The 26,190-nt window shown below is 41.5% G+C and overlaps 1 protein-coding gene across 1 annotated transcript in view; it reads left to right on the top strand.

Moving 5' to 3' along the window:
• USP13 (ubiquitin specific peptidase 13 (isopeptidase T-3)) overlaps positions 1-26,190 on the top strand; it is an 86,801-nt gene that overhangs the window by 45,892 nt on the left and 14,719 nt on the right. The window contains exons 12-18 of the mRNA XM_014530621.1: positions 1,068-1,242; positions 9,124-9,212; positions 11,944-12,066; positions 13,339-13,365; positions 14,950-15,093; positions 17,921-18,087; positions 19,553-19,706. Coding sequence (XP_014386107.1) covers positions 1,068-1,242; positions 9,124-9,212; positions 11,944-12,066; positions 13,339-13,365; positions 14,950-15,093; positions 17,921-18,087; positions 19,553-19,706 — 879 coding nt within the window. The remainder of the gene's footprint in view (positions 1-1,067; positions 1,243-9,123; positions 9,213-11,943; positions 12,067-13,338; positions 13,366-14,949; positions 15,094-17,920; positions 18,088-19,552; positions 19,707-26,190) is intronic.

The following is a 26,190-nucleotide window of genomic DNA, read 5'->3' as shown; positions in this document are numbered from 1 at the left end:
TTCCCCCCAAGAATAGTCAGTCCATTCCCTTTCTATGTCCCTGATTCTATTATAATCACCAGTTCATTCTGTTCATCAGATTATTTATTCACTTGATTTTTAGATTCACTTGTTGATAGATGTGTATTTGTTGTTCATAATTTGTATCTTTACCTTTTTCTTCTTCTTCCTCTTCTTACAGGATACCTTTCAGCATTTCATATAATACTGGTTTGGTGGTGATGAACTCCTTTAGCTTTTTCTTATCTGTGAAGCTCTTTATCTGGCCTTCAATTCTGAATGATAGCTTTGCTTGGTAAAGTAGATTTTTTTTTAACACAAAAGGAAGTCCCAGAAAGGCCCATTCAAAATCTACATAACATTTTGACTTGCAGGTGTTTTCCAAGAGCTGATCTGCTGACCTTGGGAAGTTCACAATGTGGTCACTTCTTTTTTTCTTGGTGTTTAACCACTCAGCAGGGATAGTGTAGAAAGGCCTTCTGGGTTGGTTACTCTACTGTCTGAGGTGTTGAGTAATCTGACCTGGGAGTTGTCTTGGCAATATCAATACCACAGGCTGTGTGCTGTGGGTAACTGTGGTCCTTATGGCTCCTTTTGCTCCTTGGCCCACACCCTCTATGACCTCTAATCATTGAGAAGGGCCTGGGAAGAGGTGAGCCCTCGGGTTCTCTTCAGTGTGAAATTCTCTGTGTGAAGACTTTGTGATGGGAGGGTGGCATTTGGATAAACCAGCCTTGACCTCTGGACAAGTGCCAGACCAGGTTCGAGCATCACTTACATCACACACCTGGTCTAAACCTCTCAACTAGGCCAGAGTTTGCAGTTCCCTCCCGTCAGTCACAAAGGGGAACAAATATGAATGGCTCGATGCAGCCTGTCAGTGCTACTATAAAAGACACCCCAAGAACAAGCGTTCTGCATGCGTTTCCCATCTGTGAAGGGCAGCAAGTAAGCAACCCTGCCCCAGTCCAGGAGCCTTCAGCAAAGGTTGTCCAAAGGGGGTGTTTTCCATTTTGAGAAGATAAGAGCGATTGCAAAGACCTTAATTTGCTTGCTCTTTTTCTCAGATGAACTGATCGCCTATGAGTTAACGAGAAGGGAAGCAGAAGCAAACAGAAGACCCCTTCCTGAGTTGGTTCGTGCCAAGATACCATTTAGTGCCTGCCTCCAGGCCTTTTCTGAACCAGAAAACGTGGATGATTTCTGGAGCAGTGCCCTACAGGCAAAGTCTGCGGGTGTGAAGTAAGTGTGTCCGTGTGTGTGTACATGTGTGTGCTTATTTGGTGGTGGTGGATAGGGAGGTGGCCTTGAGAGGTGGGAACAGAGGTAAGGGAGAGGCGGTAGGGTATTGTATGAGTCTGCGCATGCTTGCTCATGTGTGGTGAGATAGGATTATGATTCACACAACCTTAGATGTTATACACCTCACTTGTGTGAGACCTGTGCAATAAAGCAGGCATATACTCTATGTATTATGTGCTAGGGAGGGAATGCTTTCTTTTTTGAAAAGCAAGGTTGTCGTTTATCCTTTATTAAGAATTTGCTTTTTTTTTTTGCCAAGAATGTGTGGCCAAGAACTTTCTCCCCCATGGCAAGAGTGATATGAATGAAATTGCAAAAATACGTATAACTATCTCTAATGTTTAAACTCCACTGTGATAGATTTTAATCCCTAATTAGATATTTGGCTTAAACTTGGTTGACTGTCTTCCTACCTGGAAGCCAGGGGTCTCAGGGCCCCGCTAAGTGGCCATCAAAGCTCCTGAGTGTGTTCAGATGAGCTGCTCGGGACTTAGGCAGGAGGTGTTCTAGGTCCACATTGTCAGCCTCGTCAGCTACATAAACTGTTTCTTTCTTCAGTTGACACCTTAGTTAATTTTATACAGTAAAGTCCTTGCTGACACACGTTGTATAATTGGAAAAAGAGTACGTATAGAGGCAAAAATGAGAGGAAATCTGAAAGTCTGGCTCTGGAGTTCCCCTACTTTTACATTTTCTTTGGCCATTTTTATTCTAGGCTATGTTTGAGCTCTAGTTGATGGAAAGGGGAGTGGAATGTGGAAGAGCTACTGCTGGCTGTTTTTATCTCAGCTTCAAGTAGCAGTCAAACCTAAGTCACTTATTCTCTGTGGCAGCCATCTCTCAGGATTCCTGTTTTAGATGATTGACCTCATATATCAAAAATGGGAAAACAGAAAGAATTTATTTAAAAGCTAAATCAAGCCATATTTTAAAAAAATAATTTAAAAAAGGGTTCTTTATATCCAAATGAGGATGAATAATAGTTCATTCAGTTATCAATTATCCATTGCAGCATAAGTTTTCATCCTAGGATTGCTCAGTTTTGGTGTGTGTGTGTGTGTGTGTGTGTGTGTGTGTGTGTGTGCGCGCGCGCGCACGTGCACCTGTCTTGCAGGTAACAGTTGGTATGTCAAACATTGGTATTCACTGCATTGCAACTTGGAGACAGCTTTGGGCAGTTAGGTATCTATACATGATAGTTGTGGTGGAAACAATTTCTTTTGTTATTTCCCCCCAGCTTTACTGACATATAATTGACATATTATATTGTGTAAGTTTAAGCTGTACAACATGTTGACTTGATTTTTTTTTTTTACTTTAAGTATTGACAAAAGGCTGAAGATTCTTCAAATAATTATCCTTTTCTCTTTGCGCTTTAATTCTGACTCTGTGTGGGAGGTGGAAGTGATCCAGGGCCCGGCAGCCTAGGAAGCCCTCAGCTCAGGTGTGAGCTGCAGAGTGTTCTTCAGAAAAGTGGATTCGAGTCTTAGAAGCACAGGGTGTGACATACTTTCTGGGCCTGCAGGAAGGCGACTCTGAGCACTCGGAAAAGGCCCACCTTTAAAATGGGCGTGGAAGGCATTAGCTTTCCACAGACATGGAGCCTCTGACCTCTGGGCTAGTGGTCACTTCCCAGCTAGTATTCTATTCCAGGCCAAAGTCAGCGCCCAGTGTCCTTCTCCCACCTGCAATGGAGGAACAATGCTTGCAGACCTGATTTTCTCTTCACATGCTACTAAGACTTAGTTGTAGGCTCTCCCACCTGCAATGGAGGAACAATGCTTGCAGACCTACCTGATTTTCTCTTCACATGCTACTAAGACTTAGGCCAAGCATGTGAAACTCGCGGGCCGCGGGCCGCATGCCTCGTTTATTTGGCCCATGTTAGCCTTTGAGTTTGACATGCTTGTTGTAGGCAGTGCTAACATCACTATCTAGAACTCCTGAGGAGGGTTTCTGCTTGCTCTAGTCCTATCTAATAACAGTAGATATTAAACGTGTTTTTCCTTTTTCTCCGTCTCTTACATATACACGCTCTTATATACATGAAAACAATACTGGATGTATTACAATTGTTAATAATTGAAAACTGGTCTTCGTGGAGAAGGAGAAAACAGTGCTATAGGGTAATAAAGCAACTATCTTCTTTATTGTACATTAATCATTCCAGGTCATGTGCTAAGCTTTGCCCATCAGTTATATATAGTCTTTTTAGTACTATTATGAGGCAGGTACCATTATTCTCATTTTACAGATGAAGAAATAAAAGTAGAAGTAATTGGCCAGTAAGTGGCAGACTGGGGACTCATTCAGGTTGATTGAGTTCAAAGTTTAAACTCCTTATTTTCCTGGGTTATCCTATATAATAAAAGCCTAATATGCTAAGTGTCTGGTCATTCGGTGACCGGTCGACTGTTCAAGCAATCAAAGTGTAATATGCTAATGATATGCTAAGGCCACTCAACCGCTCACTATGACATGCACTGATCACCAGGGGGTAGATGCTCTGACGGGTAAGTTAGCTTGCTGCTGGGGTCCAGCTGATCAGGACTGAGCGAGATGGGCTGGACACGCCCTGGAGCCCTCCTGTGGTCCCTCCCCAGCCTGATTGTGCACCAGTGGGGTCCCTTGGCCTGGCCTGCACCCTCTTGCAATCTGGGACCCCTTGGGGGATGTCAGAGAGCCGGTTTCAGCCTGATCCTGTAGGCCACTCCCCTCAGGAGGGTGCCACACCCAGGGCTCACAGCTGGTGAGCACTGCTGCGGGAGTGCGAGCCTCTCCCAACTGGGACTGATTGGGTGGGAGCCTGCAGCAGGTGCAGTGGGGTTGGGATGAGCGGGAGTGGCAGGTAGGAGCTTCAGGTGGCATTGGACTGCAGGTTTCAGCCCGATCCCCGCAGGCCACCCAGAGGGGCCCCACCCATGCATGAATTCGTGCACCGGGCCTCTAGTATAATATAGTGCCCCATCTCCCTCATCATGCTTATTTATACATAGAGCCTTATGATCTTTAATTTGCCTCACTTATTCCTTATTATGCCTTATCATGTTTCAAATATTAGTTTTGGGGAAACCAGTTCATTGGGTTCCTAAAAGATCTTTTTATTTTTTTTCCAGCAACATAGGCTATAACTCAGACACTATTATTATGGCAATTTGGGGCCTTGAACTTTTCTTGTGTTAGACCCAGGGTCTGAAAGGCCAGGAAGAGGCAAATGACATCTGAAGGATCTTGGTAGATTGTGGGTCAGTATGGACCAGATATAAACCCTTCCCTTAAATGGTCCTGAACAGACAGTGTTGGGAACAATATTAGTGTTTGAAATTTCATTCACTCAGCAAATACTGTCACTCACCTAGTGTGTTCTAGGAAATCAGTTGAATAAGACCTAGCCCTCAAGCAGCTCACAGATTAAGGGTCCAAAGGGAGAGTTTTTGCTTGAACTTTATCATTTATGAAGAGACAGGCACGCAGTGGGGCTGCAGGACACAAACTTTAGGTGGACAGGTGGCAGTGAATCCCCAGTGTTGAACCCACTGGTCTGTGACTTTGGCCAAGTGACCTCACTCGCCTCCTTACACCCCTGTTTCCTCATCTGTGAACTGGGGATAATAATAATGCTTTCCTTACAGGGTCAGGGGAGGGTTAAGGTGAGATGAGCCACGTAAAGTGCTTTGCACAGTGCCTGGCCCAGAGTAAATGTATGCTGTAATCATCATTACAGTTATTTTTATCTTCCCCTTTTATTTTTGCCTTAGATTATACAATTTGAGAGTGGTTGAATAATTATCATATTTTTACTATATTTAATGGGAAGGTTTGAATTGTTTTTGCTTTCATTTTTTTTTTTTTTAGTTGTCAGGTTTTTAATATAGTAGACAATCTTAATTTTGAGGAAGAGGGGGCAGCTTTTATTTTCTTAACAAGGTTTACACAATATTTTGCCTTAATTTGTAATTAATGAACAATTGATATATATTTTAATATATTTTTTGTGATTTCAGAGATGAAGGGGGAGAGAGAGAGAGAGAGAGAGAGAGAGAGAGAGAGAGAGAGAGAAAGAGAGAGAGAGAAACATCAATGATGAGAGAGAATCATTGATCAGCTGCCTTCTGCATGCCCCACACCGGGGATTGAGCCTGCAACCCGGGCATGTGCCCTGACTGGGAATTGAACCATTCATAGATCAATGCTCAACCACTGAGCCATTCCGGCTGTCAATAATTGATATATTTTAAATAATGATAATTGGTTGTCTACAGACAACACAGTAGCGAAGTCAGACACTGTTCTAAGCATTTTATATGTCTTAGCTCATTTTATTTCCTTATATATATTTAACCATTACTACATGTGTGATTCAACGTGAGACTTGTGGAGCTTACAAAGATGAATAAAAAATATTTACCCAACAGGGCAAATATAATATGGACATCATCTAACTGCTTTCTGGTACTCTTAGATGGGTAGTCATAAGAATGTTAAATTATGCTCTGCTCCCCTAACCCTGTTCTCTGCCCATGATAATACTTACCAACTGATACTTCACCCAGACACGGACCACAGAGCAACTACAAGAGCCTGGGGGCTCCTCAACCACATTTCAGAAATCGTTGATTTATTGATGACTTTTGCTTGATTTCACTGTTACATACTTTTCAGATTGGAAGCTAATGTGGTAAGAGAAGGAGGCCTGAGAAGTTACATTTTTTACATTAGTTGAACATATCAGATGGAGTTTCTTGGTTTTTGGTGCAATTGAGGACTTGGCTATAATTTTTGGCCAAGTGACCTCACTCACCTCCTTAAACTCCTTTCCTTATCTGTGAACTGGGGATAATAATAATGCTTTCCTTACAGGGTCAGGGGAGGGTTAAGGTGAGATAAGCCACATAAAGTGCTTTGCACAGTGCCTGGCCCAGAGTAAATGTATGCTGTAATCATTGTTACAGTTATTTTTATCTTTCCCTTTTATTTTTGCCTTAGATTATACATACAATTTGAGAGTGGTTGAATAATTATCATATTTTTACCATATTTAACGGAAAGGTTTGAATTGTTTTTACTTTCTTTTTTTCAGTTGTCAGGTTTTTAATATAATAGACAATCTTAATTTTGGGGAGAGGGGGCAGCTTTTATTTTCTTAACAAGGTTTACACAATATTTTCGCCTTAATTGTAATTAATGAACAATTGATATATATTTTAATATATTTTTTGTGATTTCAGAGATGAAGGGGGAGAGAGAGAGAGAGAGAGAGAGAGAGAGAGAGAGAGAGAGAGAAACATCAATGATGAGAGAGAATCATTGATCAGCTGCCTTCTGCATGCCCCACACCGGGGATTGAGCCTGCAACCCGGGCATGTGCCCTGACTGGGAATTGAACCATTCATAGATCAATGCTCAACCACTGAGCCATTCCGGCTGTCAATAATTGATATATTTTAAATAATGATAATTGGTTGTCTACAGACAACACAGTAGCGAAGTCAGACACTGTTCTAAGCATTTTATATGTCTTAGTGTTCATAGATCGACTCTCAACCACTGAGCCATGCCGGCTGTCAATAATTGATATATTTTAAATAATGGTAATAGGTTGTCAACAATAGACAACACAGTAGCGAGGTCAGACACTGTTCTAAGCATTTTATATGTCTTAGCTCATTTTATTTCCTTATATATATTTAACCATTACTACATGTGTGATTCAACTTGAGACTAGTGGAGCTTACAAAGATGAATAAAAAATATTTACCCAACAGGGCAAATATAAAGTGGACATCATCTAACTGCTTTCTGGTACTCTTAGATGGGTAGTTACTCATAAGAATGTTAAATTATGCTCTGCTCCCCTAACCCTGTCCCCTGTCCATGGTAATACTTACCAGCTGATACTTCACCCAGACACGGACCACAGAGCAACTACAAGAGCCCGGGGGCTCCTCAACCACATTTCGGAAATCGTTGATTTATTGATGACTTTTGCTTGATTTCACTGTTATATACTTTTCAGATTGGAAGCTAATGTGGTAAGAGAAGGAGGCCTGAGAAGTTACATTTTTACATTAGTTGAACATATCAGATGGAGTTTCTTGGTTTTTGGTGCAATTGAGGACTTGGCTATAATTAAGTAAGAATGGTCTTTATTACTGCCTCTCAGCAATAGGAAAACTTAATTAGAGATAATATGTAATTTCTGGAGAGTGAGCCAGGGTCATAATAGATCCATTCCTTAGGATGGTTAAGCTCCAGTTATGTTATTGCCTGGTCCCCTCTGCCACAACTGTGATGGAGAATTTGAGATGAAGAGCAGTTGCATTTCGCCTCAGGCAAAATGCAGGTCAGTGACACATTGAGTCATGTCCAAGGCCTCATGGAGTCTAGTTCTTTCATGACAAAATGATCATATTAATTCGTTAGGTATAGATAGTAGTACATTCTAGTGTGTCAAGCGGTTTCACATAATTTTATGAACATTGCACAGTCCTAGCTGGTAGATATTATTAATAAATCCATTTTGTAGATGTGAAAAAATGGAGCCTCAGGGAAGGTGTATGATTTGCTCCGATTTGGAGTGAATTAAGTAGCATATCCAGGACCCACCATAGTTCAACTCTCTTTGGACAGTGCTCTGTCTCTGTACTGCGACTTCTCTTCTGCACTAGGGGGCAGCAATGATCTGCATTTGTTTTCTGAATTCTGGGAGAATACAGTCCAGGTAGAAGGCACTGACTTAGATTTGGAGAGTGGAGTTTCCAGACAGGCTCTTCTAGAATTTTTTTACGTTAGCTATGGTACCTGTCTACAGCTAATTTTATTTTTTACATATACCTACCACCTTCACATTGACACTGAAATAGAAATGATTGTTATAACTAAGATGATAAATATTGAGGGAATGAGCTGGAACCAGGGTATGAATTAGGTGTGCACATTGAATAGTCTGTGCATAAAGTTGCCAAACTCAATTCCAGGCAATTCAGCCTCTCTTACCCATAATATATATACCTCTAGGATCCGTGTGACCTTGGATTTAGGTGCAGTAGTATGTTAATGAGGCCCTGGCATTTCCACCAGTCAACCTCAACAAAAGCTTCAAAGACCACCCCCTCACCCCCGCCTCAATGCCAACTTGTGCTGTAGGATAGCGATTCTCAGAGGGAGCAGAGGCAAGAGTGTGTCAGGATTGCTTGGGCAGCTTTTACAAACCCCATATGCAAACACATAATACAAAAGGTAAAGGAGTTAAAAAGTACAATTTGGTAGTTACAAAACAGTCACGAGGTTGTAAAATACAGCACAGGGAATATAATCATTAATATTGTAATAACTCTGTATGGTGCCAGGTGGGTGCTTGAAGTATTAGGGGGAACACTTTGTAAAATATATGATTGTCTAACCACTCTGCTGTACACCTGAAACTAATACAAAATAATATTGAGTGTAAAAAACCCCCCACATAATGCATTCATGTCCTCACAGACCTACAAATGTATATACTAAGTTTCATCACGGGTTTTAGCGAAAACTGGTTGGAAAGCACTTTTCAGAAACAGAAAATGCCACAGCAAAGTAAAAGTAATAATTCGGCAATGGGTCCAAAGTCATTCTCAAAGGACAGCATACTCCCCCGTTCATAAAAAAGCCAGGATGAATGAGCAGGAGTGGCTGAGTGTGCGCGCTGACGGCTGTCTGCTGTTCCTGCACTTGGCCCAGGCGCGGACTGCAGGGGTGCCTCAGACAACGGTGATGCTTCATGAACTGTGCTCACAATTCTGACTGCCTGTTTCACTGATACAATCCCCTTGTGTTTCCCAGAACATCTCGCTTCGCCTCATTCCCTGAATACTTGGTAGTGCAGATAAAGAAGTTCACTTTTGGTCTTGACTGGGTTCCCAAAAAATTCGGTAGGTATCTTGTGCATGCTTTTGCTTACAACATCGAATTAACCATTTAAAAAACATGGCATGTGACAGAGCCATGAGTGGTTGGCTGCCGGAAAGTTCCATTTCATTATTTTCCCATTATTTTCACCTTTCTCTTTTGAATCAGAGTATATGATAAGCACCAATGGTAAAATTGGCACCCCTCGAATAATGGGGTCTGGCATGAGTGGACTCTAGGAGTGAAAACAGGACCCTCACATAATCAATAAATAGTGCTTCCCAAAGGTTGTGGTGGATACAGATTACCTGGGGATCTTGGTAAATGCAGATGCTGATTCAGCAGGTCTGGAGTGGAGCTTGGGATTCGTAATTTCTTCTTCTTTTTTTTTTTTTTTAAATATTTTATTGATTTCAGAGAGGAAGGGAGAGGGAGAGAGAGATAGAAACATCAATGATGAGAGAGAATCATTGATCGGCTGCCTCCTGCATGCCCCCACTGGGGACAGAGCCCACAACCCAAGCATGTACCTTGACCAGAATCGAACCTGGGACCCTTCAGTCTGTAGGCCGACGCTCTATCCACTGAGCCAAACAGACCAGGGCAATTTCTTCCTTTTTAAATCATTAAATACTATGTTTTATTTTTTACTTGTATGTATGTATATATGTATTTATTTATTTTTTCTCCAGGGGGTGGGCGACCGGGCACGGGGAGGGGAGGCTGAGGGCGTGGGGCACCGGAGGTGGAAGGGTAGGGAGGCCCGCGGTGGGGAAGGTGATGGGAGAGTGTGATGGGGGGAGCAGGGTTGGGGAACGGGGACTGTCTGTATTTATTTATTATTGTTTTTTATTGAATTTATTGGGGTGACATTGGTTAATGAAATTATACAGGTTTCAGGGGTACAATTCTATAATACATCATCTGTATCATGTATTGTGTGTTCACCACGCCAAGTCAAGCCTCCTTCGTGGCATAGAAGGAGGTCCAGTTTTATCCTCTTTGGTTTTTCAAGCCAGTACCTCAGACTGTTTGCCAGTGTTTTAAACTTTGTATGTTTTTGAGCACTTAAAAAAACAACTACTCAGGCTTTACACTGGTTGATTAAGCACTCGTCTGCTCGAATGAAGGGAATGGGTAAAAAGAATGGAAAATCGCTGGAGTGATTTCCCAGAACCCTCCAGCCCTGCCAGCTCACACAGCACCTGTTTGACGTTATGCCGGGCTGTGACTGGTTCTCTGGCAGACTTTCACTCTTCCTGTGAATGATTTTGTGGGCAGGGAGGGGGGCAGAGGGCAGGATGCTCATCACTTAGCCTTTCCTCCGTGGATCTGAGAAGTACCTGGGAAAAAACTGACTTCGAAAGGCTTTGAACTGTTTTGGACACAGTGTTCTTATTTTTCTTTGTCCTGGAATTCCTAGAAAGGAACAAAAATCCAGATAAGATTTCATAGATTTGCTCAATTTAAAGGAGTTCCAAAGCTTTCTTTTAATGAACCTGAATTTTTCTGTTGAGGAACAATTGTATTGATTTTGTAGGTCAGACATTATGTTTGTTTTGCTGTCCTCTAAGATTAAAAACTTTTTTAAAACGAAGCTTTTTCTTGGGGTGGTGGTTTTAAGTAGGATTGATATACCTGGCATCATAATGGGTTTGGGGGATACTATGTTCAGGTTCTGTTTGCTAGCCCAAGACACACACCCTATACCATTTGAACCCATTTATTATTATATCTGAATATCTGCAATACTAAATCTCAACAGGATATTAGACTGATAAATTTTGTATGTTAGTCAACATAAGAACTACTGAACTGAGAAGCTAAAAAATGTACCCAGGATCTGAGATTCAACTAATTTCTTTAAAACTTCATTCTTTATTTATTACCTTAGTTAAATCCCATTACTCATCATGATCTGAGAAAAGGCACAAACAAGGGGTTACAAACTCACATGCCTAATGAGGACAGGGTGATAACGTACATTAAAGAAATGGATGGGTGTAAGAGACATGTAGCTAGCTATCTTGGTCTTTCTTCGGTATTCCATTTTGGATAAAGACATGGATTAGAAATACATTTTTCTATTGTAAGAATCAGAATAGCACAAAGATGAGGCTCAGGGTCATAGGGGCAACAGGAAGTGGCGAGGTCTGTGACAGGCTGTCACAGAGGGCACCCATATGAGAAGGTGCTACAGTTTTGTTTTCAAAATAAGCTGGAAATCTGGATTTATACATTAAAATCTTGGATTTAAGAGTTGGAATTTTTTTTGCTGAAAACAAAGTTTAAAAACATCACACAGAAAGCTTCTGGGCTACAAATGGTCTATGGGCTGACAGTGTGTGACTCCTGGCTTATTCCATTTGTTCTTGTTCAGTGTGAAATCCGGCCACCCTCTGCACTCTCCACTGGTTCACCACTAAAATCTAATCAGTTGTGATGAGTCTTCTGGCCCATGATTGCTCCAGGAAATGGCAAAGCTTCCCTTAGCTCTGCCTAGACCCGTGTTCGGAAAACCACGGCTCGCGAGCCACATGCGGCTCTTTGGCCCCTTCAGTGTGGCCACGAAGTTTCAATCGCACTGTACGTGCGCGCCCGCACGTGGTATTTTGTGGAAGAGCCACACTCAAGGGGCCGCAGTTTGCCGACCACTGGCCTAGACACATGCATGTAGAGTCAGTGGTGCTGATTTTAGGAGGTGATTGTGAGATTTTGGAGAATCCAGTGTATGTAATCGCTCTCCTTTTGCAGATGTTTCTATTGATATGCCAGACCTACTTGATATCAACCATCTCCGAGCCAGGGGGTTACAGCCAGGAGAGGAGGAACTTCCGGACATCAGCCCCCCCATCGTCATTCCTGATGACTCAAAAGGTATCATCTTCAGGAGGACATTCTCTACCCCTCCCGCTACCCTAGTCTGCTGGAATAGTCACTTCTCTCCCACCACTCTGCTGTCCCTTGGCTGTCTGCCTCTGATGTAACCCACTATAGGCACACAGAAGTGAGCCCTGGATGTAACTGTAAACTTAAAATTGACATGGGAAGAGGCACAGACCCATCACAAGTAGTTGAAAGGAACCTGTGCAACAGAGGGCAGCCAATCTCCAGAAAGTTTTTAGATTATGTTGCCTATGGCTTTGCCTTCGCTCCATTTCCCCAAATGGACGTGTAGGGGAGAAAGAGGGTGTTTCCAGTAGGCTCCTAGTCTAGGGGAGCGGTGTCATTCTCGGAATACCTTTGGGCAACCGGAAGGGGAAATTCAACTGTGTGTGTTGGTTTTAAACATTTTGCCCACATCTTACCTTCCCAGCTTCATCACTGCTTCATAGCCAGAGAGTGGTTTGAGTTTCTCTTTCACTCTGTGAATGATAAGTCATTCATTGTTCATAATGCTTCACTTTTGAAGGGAAAAGGACATGCAAAAAATAGTTGCCTCACCTTCGTGGTTCCGAGGACAGTGCTGAAAAATCTTGGTTCCACGATTAGCTCATTTATTCTGATGAAACCAGTTTCATTCTGGCTTCTTTGCTCACCTGTTTACTGATCACCTTCTTAAAGAGTTAATTAAGTGGAATAACTCGTAGTGATAGAGCACCCTAGGCCGCTCTACCAAAGGCCTTTCATCACATGAGCAGTGAATGTTATTGGTGACCGAATTTGAGTGCACAAGGAGGGTAAGGTGAATCCAAGAGGAGCAAGACAGGATTCCAGATAGGCATCTTGTCCCATAGTTCTCTAATGTGAATCAAATGTGAAAGCACAGAGTGTAGAGAGACCTGTATATGGGACATTCTGGGTTATGGGTACAGGTGGTTCTTGAAAGGAATTCAAGAAAGAAGAGATCAGTATGAATATCATAGAAGGACAAGATGGCTTATAAGCACGACTCCAGCTTTCTCTGAGGCTCTTAATAGAATCATTGGCTTGTAATTACATAGAGTTTTTAGAAATACAGGGAGAGAACTGATTTAGTTCATTACGATGATAACCAGAGCATCATGTTTTATCTGCTCTAAATGCCTGAAACCTGGTATTTCCCCTCCTTACTGTAATGACTTTATGTTGGTCAGGTGGGGGTGGTCTTTCTCTAAAACACCTTGCCATGGTTTGGTCTCATTTTATTCCCTCTTCCTTAATTTCCAGATCGCCTGATGAACCAACTGATAGACCGTATGTATCTTTTGAAAAATTTCCCAGTGTCCTACAATGGTTATTGTCCTGATACATTTATCTGTGGGGGTTGAGTAGAAGGGCATTGTTCTGTACGTGTGTATATGTAGCTTTTCCTCAGTGGAAATGATTCTTTGTCTGCAAGTTGAGGTAGCAAATGTAAACCAGTGACAATGGTGGTTAATGTCCCTGTACCTCACAAGAGTGACGATTAGCATGAGAGCGAACCAGCCCTGGGTTGGAAAGTTGGGCTCTGCCATTCATGACTGTCTGACCTAGAATCATTTACTTAACTTCTCTGAGCCTGTTTCCTCATGAATGAATGGGGGCTAATGATGCCATTTCTTTCTTCTCTGGCCACATGAGGAGGCCTCTTCTTGCAATGATAGTACAGTAGCCAGTCACTTTTTTGCTCCTGATGCTGGACACATAACGAAGACACACGTCTGGCAGGATATGGTAGTATTAATACTCTCAAGGCTGTTAGTGTCATTGGATTGTGTGTTAATTTTATAGCCTTTTATTTCCTTTAATTCTATGGGAGCTGATATTCTTGGTTTTCTAAAAAAAAAAAAATTAAAAATACACTATTTATACTAAATATTTAGATAATAATTAGGAGAAAGAGGGAGTGTTTATTTTTATTTTTTTTTTATTTTTAACCGGGGATGTGCCCGCAACCCAGGTACATGCCCTTGACCGGAATCGAACCTGGGACCTTTCAGTCCGCAGGCCGACGCTCTATCCACTGAGCCAAACCGGTTTCGGCTACACTGAATATTTTTGTCTACAAAGCCTTTCTGGAGACGAACTATTGTTAACATTTGTGCTCTCCATTTCCCAGAGTTGAGTACTTCCTTTGATTGCTGATATACCTAAGGGCCTGCTATAGCCCTTTTGACCTATAGGAACAGCCCTTTTGACCTGTAGATAATGCTTTTCTCTTCCAATTTCAGTCCTAGGAGAGGCTGCTGTAGAGGTCTTGAGCATGATCTGAGGGCTGACATGGTTCTGGGAATACACTAAATCTCCCCATACGAAATTAGAGAGTTGGTTTTCAGTGCTTGGATTGACCAGATGATTATCATGATTCCTATTGAGGGCAAAGCTTTAGGTCAGCGGTTCTCAACCTGTGGGTCGCGACCCCTTTGGCGGTCGAACGACTCTTTCACAGGGGTCGCCTAAGACCATCCTGCATATCAGATATTTACATTACGATTCATAACAAAAGTTGGGCTCTGCCATTCATGACTGTCTGACCTAGAATCATTTACTTAACTTCTCTGAGCCTGTTTCCTCATGAATGAATGAGGGCTAATGATGCCATTTCTTTCTTCTCTGGCCACATGAGGAGGCCTCTTCTTGCAATGATAGTGCAGTAGCCAGTCACTTTTTTGCTCCTGATGCTGGACACATAATGAAGACACACGTCTGGCAGGATATGGTAGTATTAATACTCTCAAGGCTGTTAGTGTCATTGGATTGTGTGTTAATTTTATAGCCTTTTATTTCCTTTAATTGTATGGGAGCTGATATTCTTGGTTTTCTAAAAAAAAGACCAGAATGTCCTGCTGTGCTCTGTAGCCTCAGACATCGATGAGTCATCGGTGATGCAGCTGGCCGAGATGGGCTTCCCTCTAGAAGCGTGTCGGAAGGCTGTGTACTTTACTGGAAATATGGGAGCCGAGGTGGCCTTCAACTGGATCATTGTTCACATGGAGGAGCCAGGTAGGTGGTCGGAAATGGAATGGCTTTTGAGTCTGATGCAGAACTCAGTGATGCTAACTAAGGCTTGGTCCTTCCAAACCCTCCAGGTCTGTCCCCCAAATGACTTTTTAGCTCACAGTCTGCTGCAGTGTGTGGTGTGTGTGTGTGTGTGTGCTTCCTTTGCCTGTGGAGTAAAGTCACAGTGTTTGTCTTTCCTCTTATTTTTAAGTAATAGCTTGGTTGAGATATAATTCAGACCACTGGAAAGATATGGGATATACTTCTACCGAGGAGAGGATGAAGACTTGAAATAGACAAATGTGCGTGAAGACATGGGGCCTGTTTAGCTTTTACTTTTATCTACTTTATTAAGATAATTCACTCATTTAAAGTGTACATTTCAGTGGTTTTTAATAAACTTACAGAGTTGTACAGCTATCACCACTACCTAACTTTAGAATATTTTTGTCCCCTGGAAAGAAATCCTGTACACTTTAGCAGTCACTTTCTATTCCCCTGCTCTTCCTAGCCCTTGGCAACCACTAGTCAATTTTCTAGATTTGCCTATTTTGGACATTTCATACAAATGGAAGCATACAATATGAGATTTTTTTGTGTATAGATTCCCTCACTTAGCATAATGCTTTTAAGATTCATTTATGTTGCAGCATATATCAGTATTTCATTTCTTCTTATGAATGAATAATATTTTACTGTATGGACACACTACATTTTATTTATCCTTTTACTAGTCTTTAGAATATTTTTGTCCCCTGGAAAGAAATCCTGTATACATTAGCAGTCACTTTCCATTCCCCCACTCTTCCTAGCCCTTGGCAACCACTAGTCAATTTTCTGGATTTGTCTACTTCGGACATTTCATACAAATGGAAGCATACAATACGATATTTCTTGTGTATAGTTTCCCTCACTTAGCATAATGCTTTTAAGGTTCATTTATGTTGTAGCATGTATCAGTATTTCATTTTTTCTTATGACTGAATAATATTTTACTGCATGGACACACTGCATTTTATTTATCCTTTTACTAGCAGCCCAATGCACAAAATTTGTGCAAGAGTAGGCCTTCCTTCCCCCAGCTGCCGTCACCAGCTTCCCTCTGGCACCCGGGACCCAGGCTTCCCTCACATCCCCAGCTTTGTCTGGAAGGTTGTCCAGAAGGACGTCCAGAAGGACGTCCAGTCTAATTAGCATATTACGCTTTTATTATTATAGATCAGTTGATGGCCACTTGGGTTGTTTTCACTTTTTGGCTACTGTGAATAATGTGGATATAACTATTTTGTGTGGGCATGTTTTCATTTCTCGAGTGGAGTTGCTGTGTCATATGGTGACTCTATGTTTAACTTTTTGAGGAACTGCAAAATTGTTTTCAACAGTGGCTGCACCATTTTATATCCCACCAGCAGTGTATGAAGGTTTCAGTTTCTCCATATCCTCACCAACCTTGTTATTACTGTTTTTATTGTAGCCATTCCAGTGGATGTGTTAGCATATTACGCTTTTATTATTATAGATCAGTTGATTGCCACTTGGGTTGTTTCCACTTTTTGGCTACTATGAATAATGTGGCTATAACTATTTTTGTGTACAAATTTTTGTGTGGACGTTTTCATTTCTCTTGAGTAGAGTTGCTGTGTCATATGGTGACTCTATGTTATACTTTATTAAGATAATTCACTCATTTAAAGTGTACACTTCAGTGGTTTTTAGTAAACTTACAACTATCACCATAGTGGTGTCTCATTATAGTTTTGATTTGCATTTTCCTACTGACTAATGACGTAGAGCATCTTTTCATATTATTGGTCATTTATATACCTTTGGAGAAATGTCTATTCATATTCTTTGCCCATTTTTAATGAGTTTATGTGTCTTTTTGTTGTTGATTATAGTTTTGATTTGCATTTTCCTAATGACTAATGATGTAGAGCATCTTTTCATATTATTGGTCATTTATATATCTTTGGAGAAATGTCTATTCATATCCTTTTCCCTTTGTTAAGTTCTGAGAGTTCTTTTTGTATTCTGAATACAAGTACCTTAGATATATGATTTGGAAATATTTTCTCCCATTCCGTGGGTTGTCTTCTCACTCTCTTGATGGTATCTTTGTAAACAAAAGTTTTTGAGTTTGATGAGGTGTAATTTATCTATTTTTTTCTTTTGTCTCTTGTGCTTTTGGTGTTGTATCTAAGAAACCATTGCCTACCCCAGTGTCACAAAGATTTACTCATATGTTTTCTTCTACGAGTTTTGTAGTTTTAGCTCTTATATTTAGGTCAAGTCTTCTCACTCTCTTGATGGTATCTTTGTAAACAAAAGTTTTTGAGTTTGATGAGGTGTAATTTATCTATTTTTTTCTTTTGTCTCTTGTGCTTTTGGTGTTGTATCTAAGAAACCATTGCCTACCCCAGTGTCACAAAGATTTACTCATATGTTTTCTTCTACGAGTTTTGTAGTTTTAGCTCTTACATTTAGGTCAATAATCCATTTTGAGTTAATTTCTGTATATGGTGTGAGGTAGAGTTCTGCATTCATTTTTTTGCACGTGAATATGAAATTCTCTGAGCAGCATTTGTTGAGAAGATTGTCCTAACCCCATTCAATGGTCTTGGTAACCTTGTTGGGAATCATTTGACCATGGATTTGTGGGCTTATTTCTGGACTCTCAATTCTGTTCAGTTGATCTATGTTTATCTTTATGCCAGTACTGACTGTCTTGATTATTGTAACTTTACATGTATTCTTCCTTCTTGGCTTTGAAGTATTGTTTATTTTAAGATAAAAAAAGAGAAAAAGTTCTGAGCATGATTATTTTCCCCAGATTTTGCCGAACCATTGACCATGCCTGGTTATGGAGGAGCAGCCTCTGCTGGAGCCTCTGTTTTTGGTGCTACTGGGCTGGATAACCAGCCTCCGGAGGAGACTGTATCTATCATCACCTCCATGGGATTCCATCGAAATCAGGCTATTCAGGCGCTACGAGCAACGGTAAGTGCGAGAGACTGTGCCGTGGATTCTCTTCTCTGATTGAGTGGTTTGTATTTCGTCAGTAGCAATTGAAACTTTCCAATATTCTGTGATCTTTTGGGGTCATGTTTGCCTTACTCTATACACCACCATGGGCCACGGAGATTTATTTGCATATAGTATATATAAAGCTCAAGTAAATGAATGAGGGAATCATACAGAGAGTTTAACACTAGGGAGATAAGAAAAAAAATAGAGAGATAATATAACTGGGGCAAGATGATCTAACTGAAAGAAACTCCATATCATCTTAATGCTTATTAACAGAGGGCCAGACATTTGACCTGCAGCTTACGTGTTGTCCTAGAGCGAAGAGGGATGCATTGAAATTCTGTGTTCAATCAGGCAGTTCTTTAGGAAAAATCATGCTTTTTTGATACTAAGACCTTGGAGAAATGTCCCCGGAAGTCCTCATAGTGAAGACTGAATGGGTCCTTGGAATTCTCTGCTTCTGTTTCCCTCTGCAGAGAGAGAAGGTTCTCCCGGTATTCATGAACCTTCTGATATTGTCAGGAGAGAAGGCACCATGAAGCTAGAGGATAGATAGAAGTTTCCCTTTCACAGTGCACATCTTTGTTTAATATTGAGGGGAAAGTACTTTTTTTTTTTTTTAACCTATCCTTCCTTGCCACACTATGTTCCATTTATGAGTGATTGTCTGCTACCGATTCCTTCTCAGTGTCTGGACTGGTTGCCTGCTGGTCACCACGATTCTCAACTAGCATTTGTTTCACTCTGGGCACCTGCTTATGTCTTATTTTCCTTGGTTGACTCTTCCACCAGAGATTCTGACTATGTCTAAATAAACTCTTTACCCCTCCAGTGGTATCACAAACAGGGGGAGATGGACATGTTTTTCTGGTTGGTTTGAACTGTACGGAAGTCAGTTTAAAACAATTTAACTTAACTAACCAGTGTTGTCATCATTAATCAAGGTATTAATTTTGTCTCTACTGCAGTTCAACCATTGTGCCAACATTTGGGGAGAGGAGGTGTTAACGTAGTACTCACATTGGTACCCTTCTACCTGGCATGGTTATCTGCAGGAAATATAGTTGGCAGAGAATGTAGTGCAGTTACTGTGGCCTTCAGAAGGGCTGCACCCAAACACATGCCATACTCCTTGGCATTCTGTACCCCATCATTATCAGCATCAGCCTGCAGAAATAAAGACTGATATGGGCCTTGGAATGCTGATCTGCTGCTCAGAATTTTTTCCAGTGAGTCTAGTTACTGATCTCGGTTGGGAGACTTGCAGAATACCAAGCACATTTCATATGTGGAGTCAGAGCTTCTTACTCAGAAGACACTTAGGACTAATGGATTCAGGCCTCCTGCCGTAGCTGCTTGGCATCCTGGTTCACATGGTCAGGATATAATGAGGCCTGAGGGCTGCATACATTGTAAACATGTTTTGTTTTATTAGAACAGTAACCTGGAAAGAGCCCTGGATTGGATCTTTAGCCACCCCGAGTTTGAGGAGGACAGCGACTTTGTGATCGAGATGGAGAATAACGCCAATGCAAACATTATTTCCGAGGCCAAGCCGGAAGGACCTCGAGTCAAGGATGGATCTGGAAGTAAGTTCTTTGCCTGAGGGATTGTCTGAGAAATTGTGACTATGCATTCAGCTCACCCCCTTCCCTGCCACCACACATATTAAAACGTTTGCCATCATTCAAAAGTGAGCACAGATCTCATCTTCTCATAAACGGTACATTTTGCCACATTGCATGGCCACGGTGATCTGATAAAGTCCTGGGCAAACTCAGAGTCATGCTGCCTTGTCGTGCACGTGCTCACGTTTAGCGCCAGCGTTGACTTGTCTGCCCTGTGAGAGAAAATCTTTTCATGTACCATGGAAGTTTTGTGTCTAAAAGAGAGCATGTATTTCCATGTGGTGGTTTTGAAAGTTGAAAAGCAGTCTTACGCCCTCGACCCAGTCATTGCCCCTGAAGGGCTGTCAGGATGGCAGGAAGAGGTGCCATAAGCCAATGTTCTACCTTTGAAGAGCAAACACTTATGGGTGTCACTGTGTGCCAGGCACTGTTCTAAGCTCTTTGCATGTATACAGTCAGTTAGTCCTCAACACACTCATTTTATAGGGGGGGGAAACAGAGGCACAGAAAGGTTAGGTACCTTGCCTGAGGTCACGCAGCTCTTAAGAGGTAGAGCCAAGATTCAAACCCAGAATCCATGTTCTTTCTCACTGTGATACCCTGCCTCTCAGACTGTCATTGCCTACAGAATAATGTTCAGGCTCTTTATCCTGGCATTCATCTCCTCCTCCAGTCAGATGTCAGCCTACCTTCTCTCAGTGTCATTTCTTCTGCCCCTCGCTCCCCCCACAGTTCAGATGCCTAGAACTGTAGCCACAGCACCAGCCCACCCAGCTGTCATTCACCCTCTTCTCACTACTTCCAGGCCTTTGCTCAGGCTAATCCTTCCCTATGAAATGCTTTCTCTCCTATCACTGCACACCAAAATCCTTACTGTGATCCAAAACTTGGTTGCAGATTCCGTTTCTCTTGTTGGCTTTCCCGGGTCCTTGTCAGTCAGTCCATCCTTACCCTATGTGCTCGTAATAATTATACCAATATGAACAACACTTCCTTTTGTGCCACCCTTAATCCTCACAATAATCCTCCAAGGTAGATTTTACAGACGAAGTAACTGAGTAAAGAAGGTTAATTGCCAAGGTCACATAGCTGAGTGATGGGTAGGACCAGAATTCCAACCCGGGCAGGCAGTCTGCCTCTGGAGCCTGTGCCCAGAGCCACTGTAACATGGTGTTTGTTCCTTTGTTATTAGAGATATCAAATTCATCTCGCAATAAAATTATTTATGTCAGTATCTGTGTCTCCCATTTGACTGGAAGCTGTGGAGAACAAAGGCCATTTTACTTTGCTAAAGCTCATGGTGGCTAGCACATAGAAAGTACCAAATAAAAATAATTGGATTTAGTTAAATTACACTAGTAGCATTCATTCCTATCGCCATAGAGCTGTAGCTCTACTTAGTAATGGTCTTACCAGACATAATATGTATGTATTGATCTAGCTCTAGAGAGAGAGGATGGGAGGGAAACCTTCTTTTATATAAAATGGAAATTTCTTTATTTAAAATTTTTAATCCTGTCTAGGTAAGAAAAGGATGCAATAAAGTTCTCCCAACTTCTATATTCAAAGGATCTTGTATTACTTTTTAGAAACCAGTGGTTTGCCTAAAATATTAAAATCTATAATAGACAAGTCGTCAATAATTCACAGGCAGGATTTATTACTTGGTACATGTCCATCGGTTCACTGCTTCCTTGACTTTCTGTAATGGACTTGGGTGAGTCCTTCTCACAGAAGGAATAAACCACAAGATGGAGCCATCGTAAAGCTGCCAAGATATCTGGCTGCAGAGGGAGGGCGAGTCTGATCATTAGGGTTTTCTGTCTCCTGATGGAGCCTGGAGGGACCCCAACCATTCTCTCCAAGGCAGACCCTACTGATCTGAACAGCGCCATCCTCCCCTTGGGCTTACTGCGCTCAGAGTGATCTGCAGAGATTCCTGGCACGATGGGTTTTGAGTTGCATCTTTGAATAGGATGTCACGATGTGATTTAAAGGTACTATGGGCCAAACTCTGTGACCTTGGTCCTCATCACCCCCAAATTTAGGGCACTTGTGGGTGGGGGTGGGGAAAGAGACAGAGATGTGCTATGAGAAGTCACATACAGGATGTGCAAAATCTCAGGGCAGTAGTAGTGAAAATTTTAATTATGAAAAACCGACAAACATAAACCACCCTAACTCAGCAAATGCATTTTGCCTCTGAACAGATGTTTCTATTTACTTATTTTTAAATTAAATTTATTGGGGTGACATTGGCTAATAGGATCATATAGGTTTCAAATGCACATTTCTGTGGTACAGGATCTGTATATTGCATTGTGTCGTATCATCCACCCAAAGTCACATCAGCTTCCATCACCATATATTTGGCCCTTTTTATCCTTTACTACCCTCCCACCCCCTTCCCAGATGTTTTTACAGAAGCCTTTCTAGCACTGTGCCTGGTCCCTGGGATCAGCAAATGAGTGATTGAATGAAGAATTAAATGAATGGCAGCAGGTAGTGGTCACAGGGATAGTTTGGTTTTCTTTTTTGCTCTCTCCATAGGTGCTCAATGGAGAAAGAAAAAAGACTTAGCGCCCTATTTTGTGTTACATTGCACACATCACAGGAAAGGAAAAATATGTTTATTGTGCTTTGTTGCATTAGCACTTGAACGCATGTCAGTCACTTCTCCTTTAAAAAATTATCATTTATATTGCTTATTTTTTCTTATAATTAAAAGGATATGTGATAATTTTAGAAACCTGAAAAAAATACAGTATCTGAAAAGAGGAAAAAGAAATGACTCAACAACCCCACTACCCAGTCATAACCACTGTTAATGTTTTGTATATATTTTTATACCTTTCTATGCAAATACATAAAAATGAGTATAAATATATATATATATTTTTAAGAGGATGCATTTTCAAAAAATATTTTTATTGATTTCAGAGAGAGAGAGAGAGAGAGAGAGAGAGAGAGAGAAAGAGAAACATCAATGATGAGAATCATGGCTGCTTCCTGCATGCCCCTACTGGGGATCGAGCCCACAACCTGGGCATCTGCCCTTGACCAGAATCGAACCCAGGACCCTTCAGTCCACAGGTCGATGCTCTATTGACTGAGCCAAACAAGCCAGGGCTAAACATGTATATTTATAAAAAATACAAATTCTATTCTATACATGTTATTTTATTTCCTGCTTTTCCCCTAATTGTGGGTGTCCATATACATAAGTCTAAATCATTGAATAGCTATATATATAAAAGCCTAAGCGATGTTACAACCAGACGACCGGATGACCAGCCGGTAGCTATGACAAGCACTGACCACGAGGGGGCAGATGCTTAATGCAGGAGCTGTCCCCTGATGGTCAGTGCACTCTCACAGCCAACCTCCTGTGGCTGGCCAACCACCCGTGGTCCCACCCCCTGGCCCGCTGGCCCTGATCAGCCCCTATCGCAGTGATGGCGAACCTATGACACATGTGTCAGAGGTGACACGTGAACTCATTTTTTTTTGGTTGATTTTTCTTTGTTAAATGGCATTTAAATATATAAAATAAATATCAAAAATATAAGTCTTTGTTTTACTATGGTTGCAAATATCAAAAAATTTCTATATGTGACACGGCACCAAGGTTAAGTTAGGGTTTTTCAAAATGTTGACACGCCGAGCTCAAAAGGTTCGTCATCACTGCCCTATCGGGACTGGGCGAGATGGCCTCAATTGGCTCGGATCGCCGGCCAGGCCAAGGGACCCCACCCATGCACAAATTCGTGCACCGGGCCTTCAGTATATTAATAACATTGCACTATATAGATGTACCATAATTTATATCCCTAATTTTAGACCAACTAGTTATTATTTAAATAAATGATGATTACAGAAAGTTTCAAATAACAAGGTTATTTGTACATTCAGAAGATGATGGCAGTGGTTTTTTAAAATTTCTTAAGGGATGAATTCTTTTCACAGAAGTACAACAAATGCCTTTTTCAATCCCTATCCAGGTAATAAACATTTGCTCACATTTAAATTTCTTCCTTTCCTTCTCTTTTAAAATTAATGCTGTGGTGAACATTCTTGGGCCCTCAGTTGATTATTTCCTTAGGGTAAGTTTCTGGAAGTGAAGTTTGTGAGTAACATCTCAGGGTTTTGAGGTTTTATTACGGATTATTATCTTAGCCCAACAAACACCCTGGTGGCTCTCCTGTTCCCCATTGGGCTGAGCACTTTTCATAATTTCTTATATCTTTATTGCCTAGTTGCTTTTCTTCTTGTGTTAATCGTGTCTTCATTTCCTTTGGCCCATTTTCCCATTTTTATTGGGGTTTTCAGCCGTTTTTTATTGATTCTTATGAGAGTTTCCTGTATTATCTGTTAGTTTGGGAATACTGGCACCTTTACAGTATTTGAGTTTTTCTGGCCAGAAACATGTTATCCTTTTCCTTTGAGTCACGTTTCCCTTCTCCGGCCCCTGCAACGCGATGTGGTTTTCTTTATAAACATCCCATCACAATTCCATTTTCTGTGTTACTTACGAATAAAATTTTTTCCCCATTATATTTTCTAAATTGTTATTGCTGAACTTTGGAAAGTTCCCGATCTTATAATTGGCCATTCTGCAGGATTTGATTAGAATTAATTAACTTGATGGGTTAACTTGGGGAGTTGTATATTCTGTGTAGGTAGGTTGTTTACATTCCCAAGACATGGTTTTTTAATTTTTTGGGGGGAGAAGGGGAGTGTTGGTTGGCGAATTGGCTAAGACAATTTAAAGGTAAGGGTAATTGGTATTTAGGAGCAAAATGGAGAGCCAAAACAAACAGACAGACAGTCAAAGAAACCAAATAAAACCAACAACCTCAGTTTTCAGGCTCTGTTGTAAGTGGCAGGAGTGCTGAGCAATATTTGTCTAAGCAGAAAGGGAAGTATCCTATCATAAAAGCTGGGAAGTCTCAGGGAGACTTGACTCCGGGACTGAAACCCTTTTATCTGAATGTGCCTCTTGGCTCTGCTGCCTCTGGGTTGGTTCCAGTCTGGGATGGGCTCTCCCTGGTGACCTCAGGATGGCTGCCAGTGCCTCCTACAGCTGTATCTCCTCAGGCCACTCAGCAAAGGCCTTGAGACCCATGCATGTGTCCACCTCTCCCCGGTCACAGGCCCCATACTTGGAGCCTGAGGGCGGAGACATTTTCCTTCCTAGCTTGTGAGTCCTTCAAGCCCTGGTTCAAGTGTGGTCCTGGGCCACAGAATCAGCATCACCTCTGATTTGTTAGAAATGCCAATTCTTGGGCCCCACCCAGACCTACTGGGTTAGAACCTCTGGGAGCCGCCCAGCCATCTGTTTCAGCAGGCCCGCCAAGTGGTTCTAATTCCGTTTAAACCAAAGAAACACACCTTAAAAGCAAGACTAGGTTACTATTGTCTTAGGAAGGAGTAAATGGCTACTGGGACATCAGGTTAACACTGAAAATAATAAGTTTGGTGTTTGAGTTGGAAAAAAGTGACTATACAAATTCTTCCTTGAGGGAATATGTCAATTAAAAATCTCTACTGCCATCTTTTTCATGAAGAAGTTATGCCATTACATGAAATTCTTTTATTTAAATGTTTCCTAGTTTACTTAAAAGGGTCAGTGCTGTTAATGCTTGGTGAAACAGCTGGCCTTTACTGAACGCCTGCTCTGGGCATTTCCTCACTCCTTGAAGCAGGGTATTCAGATGGTGGCTCCCACTAGCTAAGTGCCTCCTAGTGCTGGAACCAGCTTGGAATTCAGGTCTGTTTGATTTTGAAGCCTGTGCACTTTCTCCTTTACCCCCTATTAAGTCATCTTATTTTATTTATTATTTATTTATTTTTTTTAAAAAAATATTTTTATTGATTTCAAAGAAGAAGGGAGAGGGAGAGAGAGATAGAAACATCAATGATGAGAGAGAATCATTGATCGGCTGCCTCCTGCATGCCCCACACTGAGGATTTGAGCCTGAAACCTGGGCACGTGCCTTGACCAGAATTGAACTGTGACCTCCTGGTTCATGGGTTGACGTTCAACCACTGAGCCATGCTGGCCGGGCTTGAGTCATCTTATTTTAGAATTTCCATATTGGAATGGAGGCAGGAGTTTATTTATTATTTTTATTATTATTATTATTATTTTGTTTGTTAATCCTCACGAGAGGATATTTTTTCCATTGTTTTTTTAGGGAGAGTGGAAGAGAGAGGGAAAGATAGAAACAGCAATGTGAGAGAAATACATCGATTGGTTGCCTCCTGCGTGAGCCCTTACCACAGTGGTTCTCAACCTTCTGGCCCTTTAAATACAGTTCCTCATGTTGTGACCCAACCATAAAATTATTTTCGTTGCTACTTCATAACTGTAATGTTGCTACTGTTATGAATCGTAATGTAAATATCTGATATGCAGGATGGTCTTAGGCGACCCCTGTGAAAG

This window comes from Myotis brandtii, unplaced genomic scaffold (genome assembly GCF_000412655.1).
Source record: "Myotis brandtii unplaced genomic scaffold, ASM41265v1 scaffold751, whole genome shotgun sequence".
Classification (NCBI taxonomy): Eukaryota; Metazoa; Chordata; class Mammalia; order Chiroptera; family Vespertilionidae; genus Myotis; species Myotis brandtii.
The sequence above is the reverse complement of the archived record's forward strand: the minus strand, read 5'-3'. Positions and strand labels throughout refer to the sequence as shown.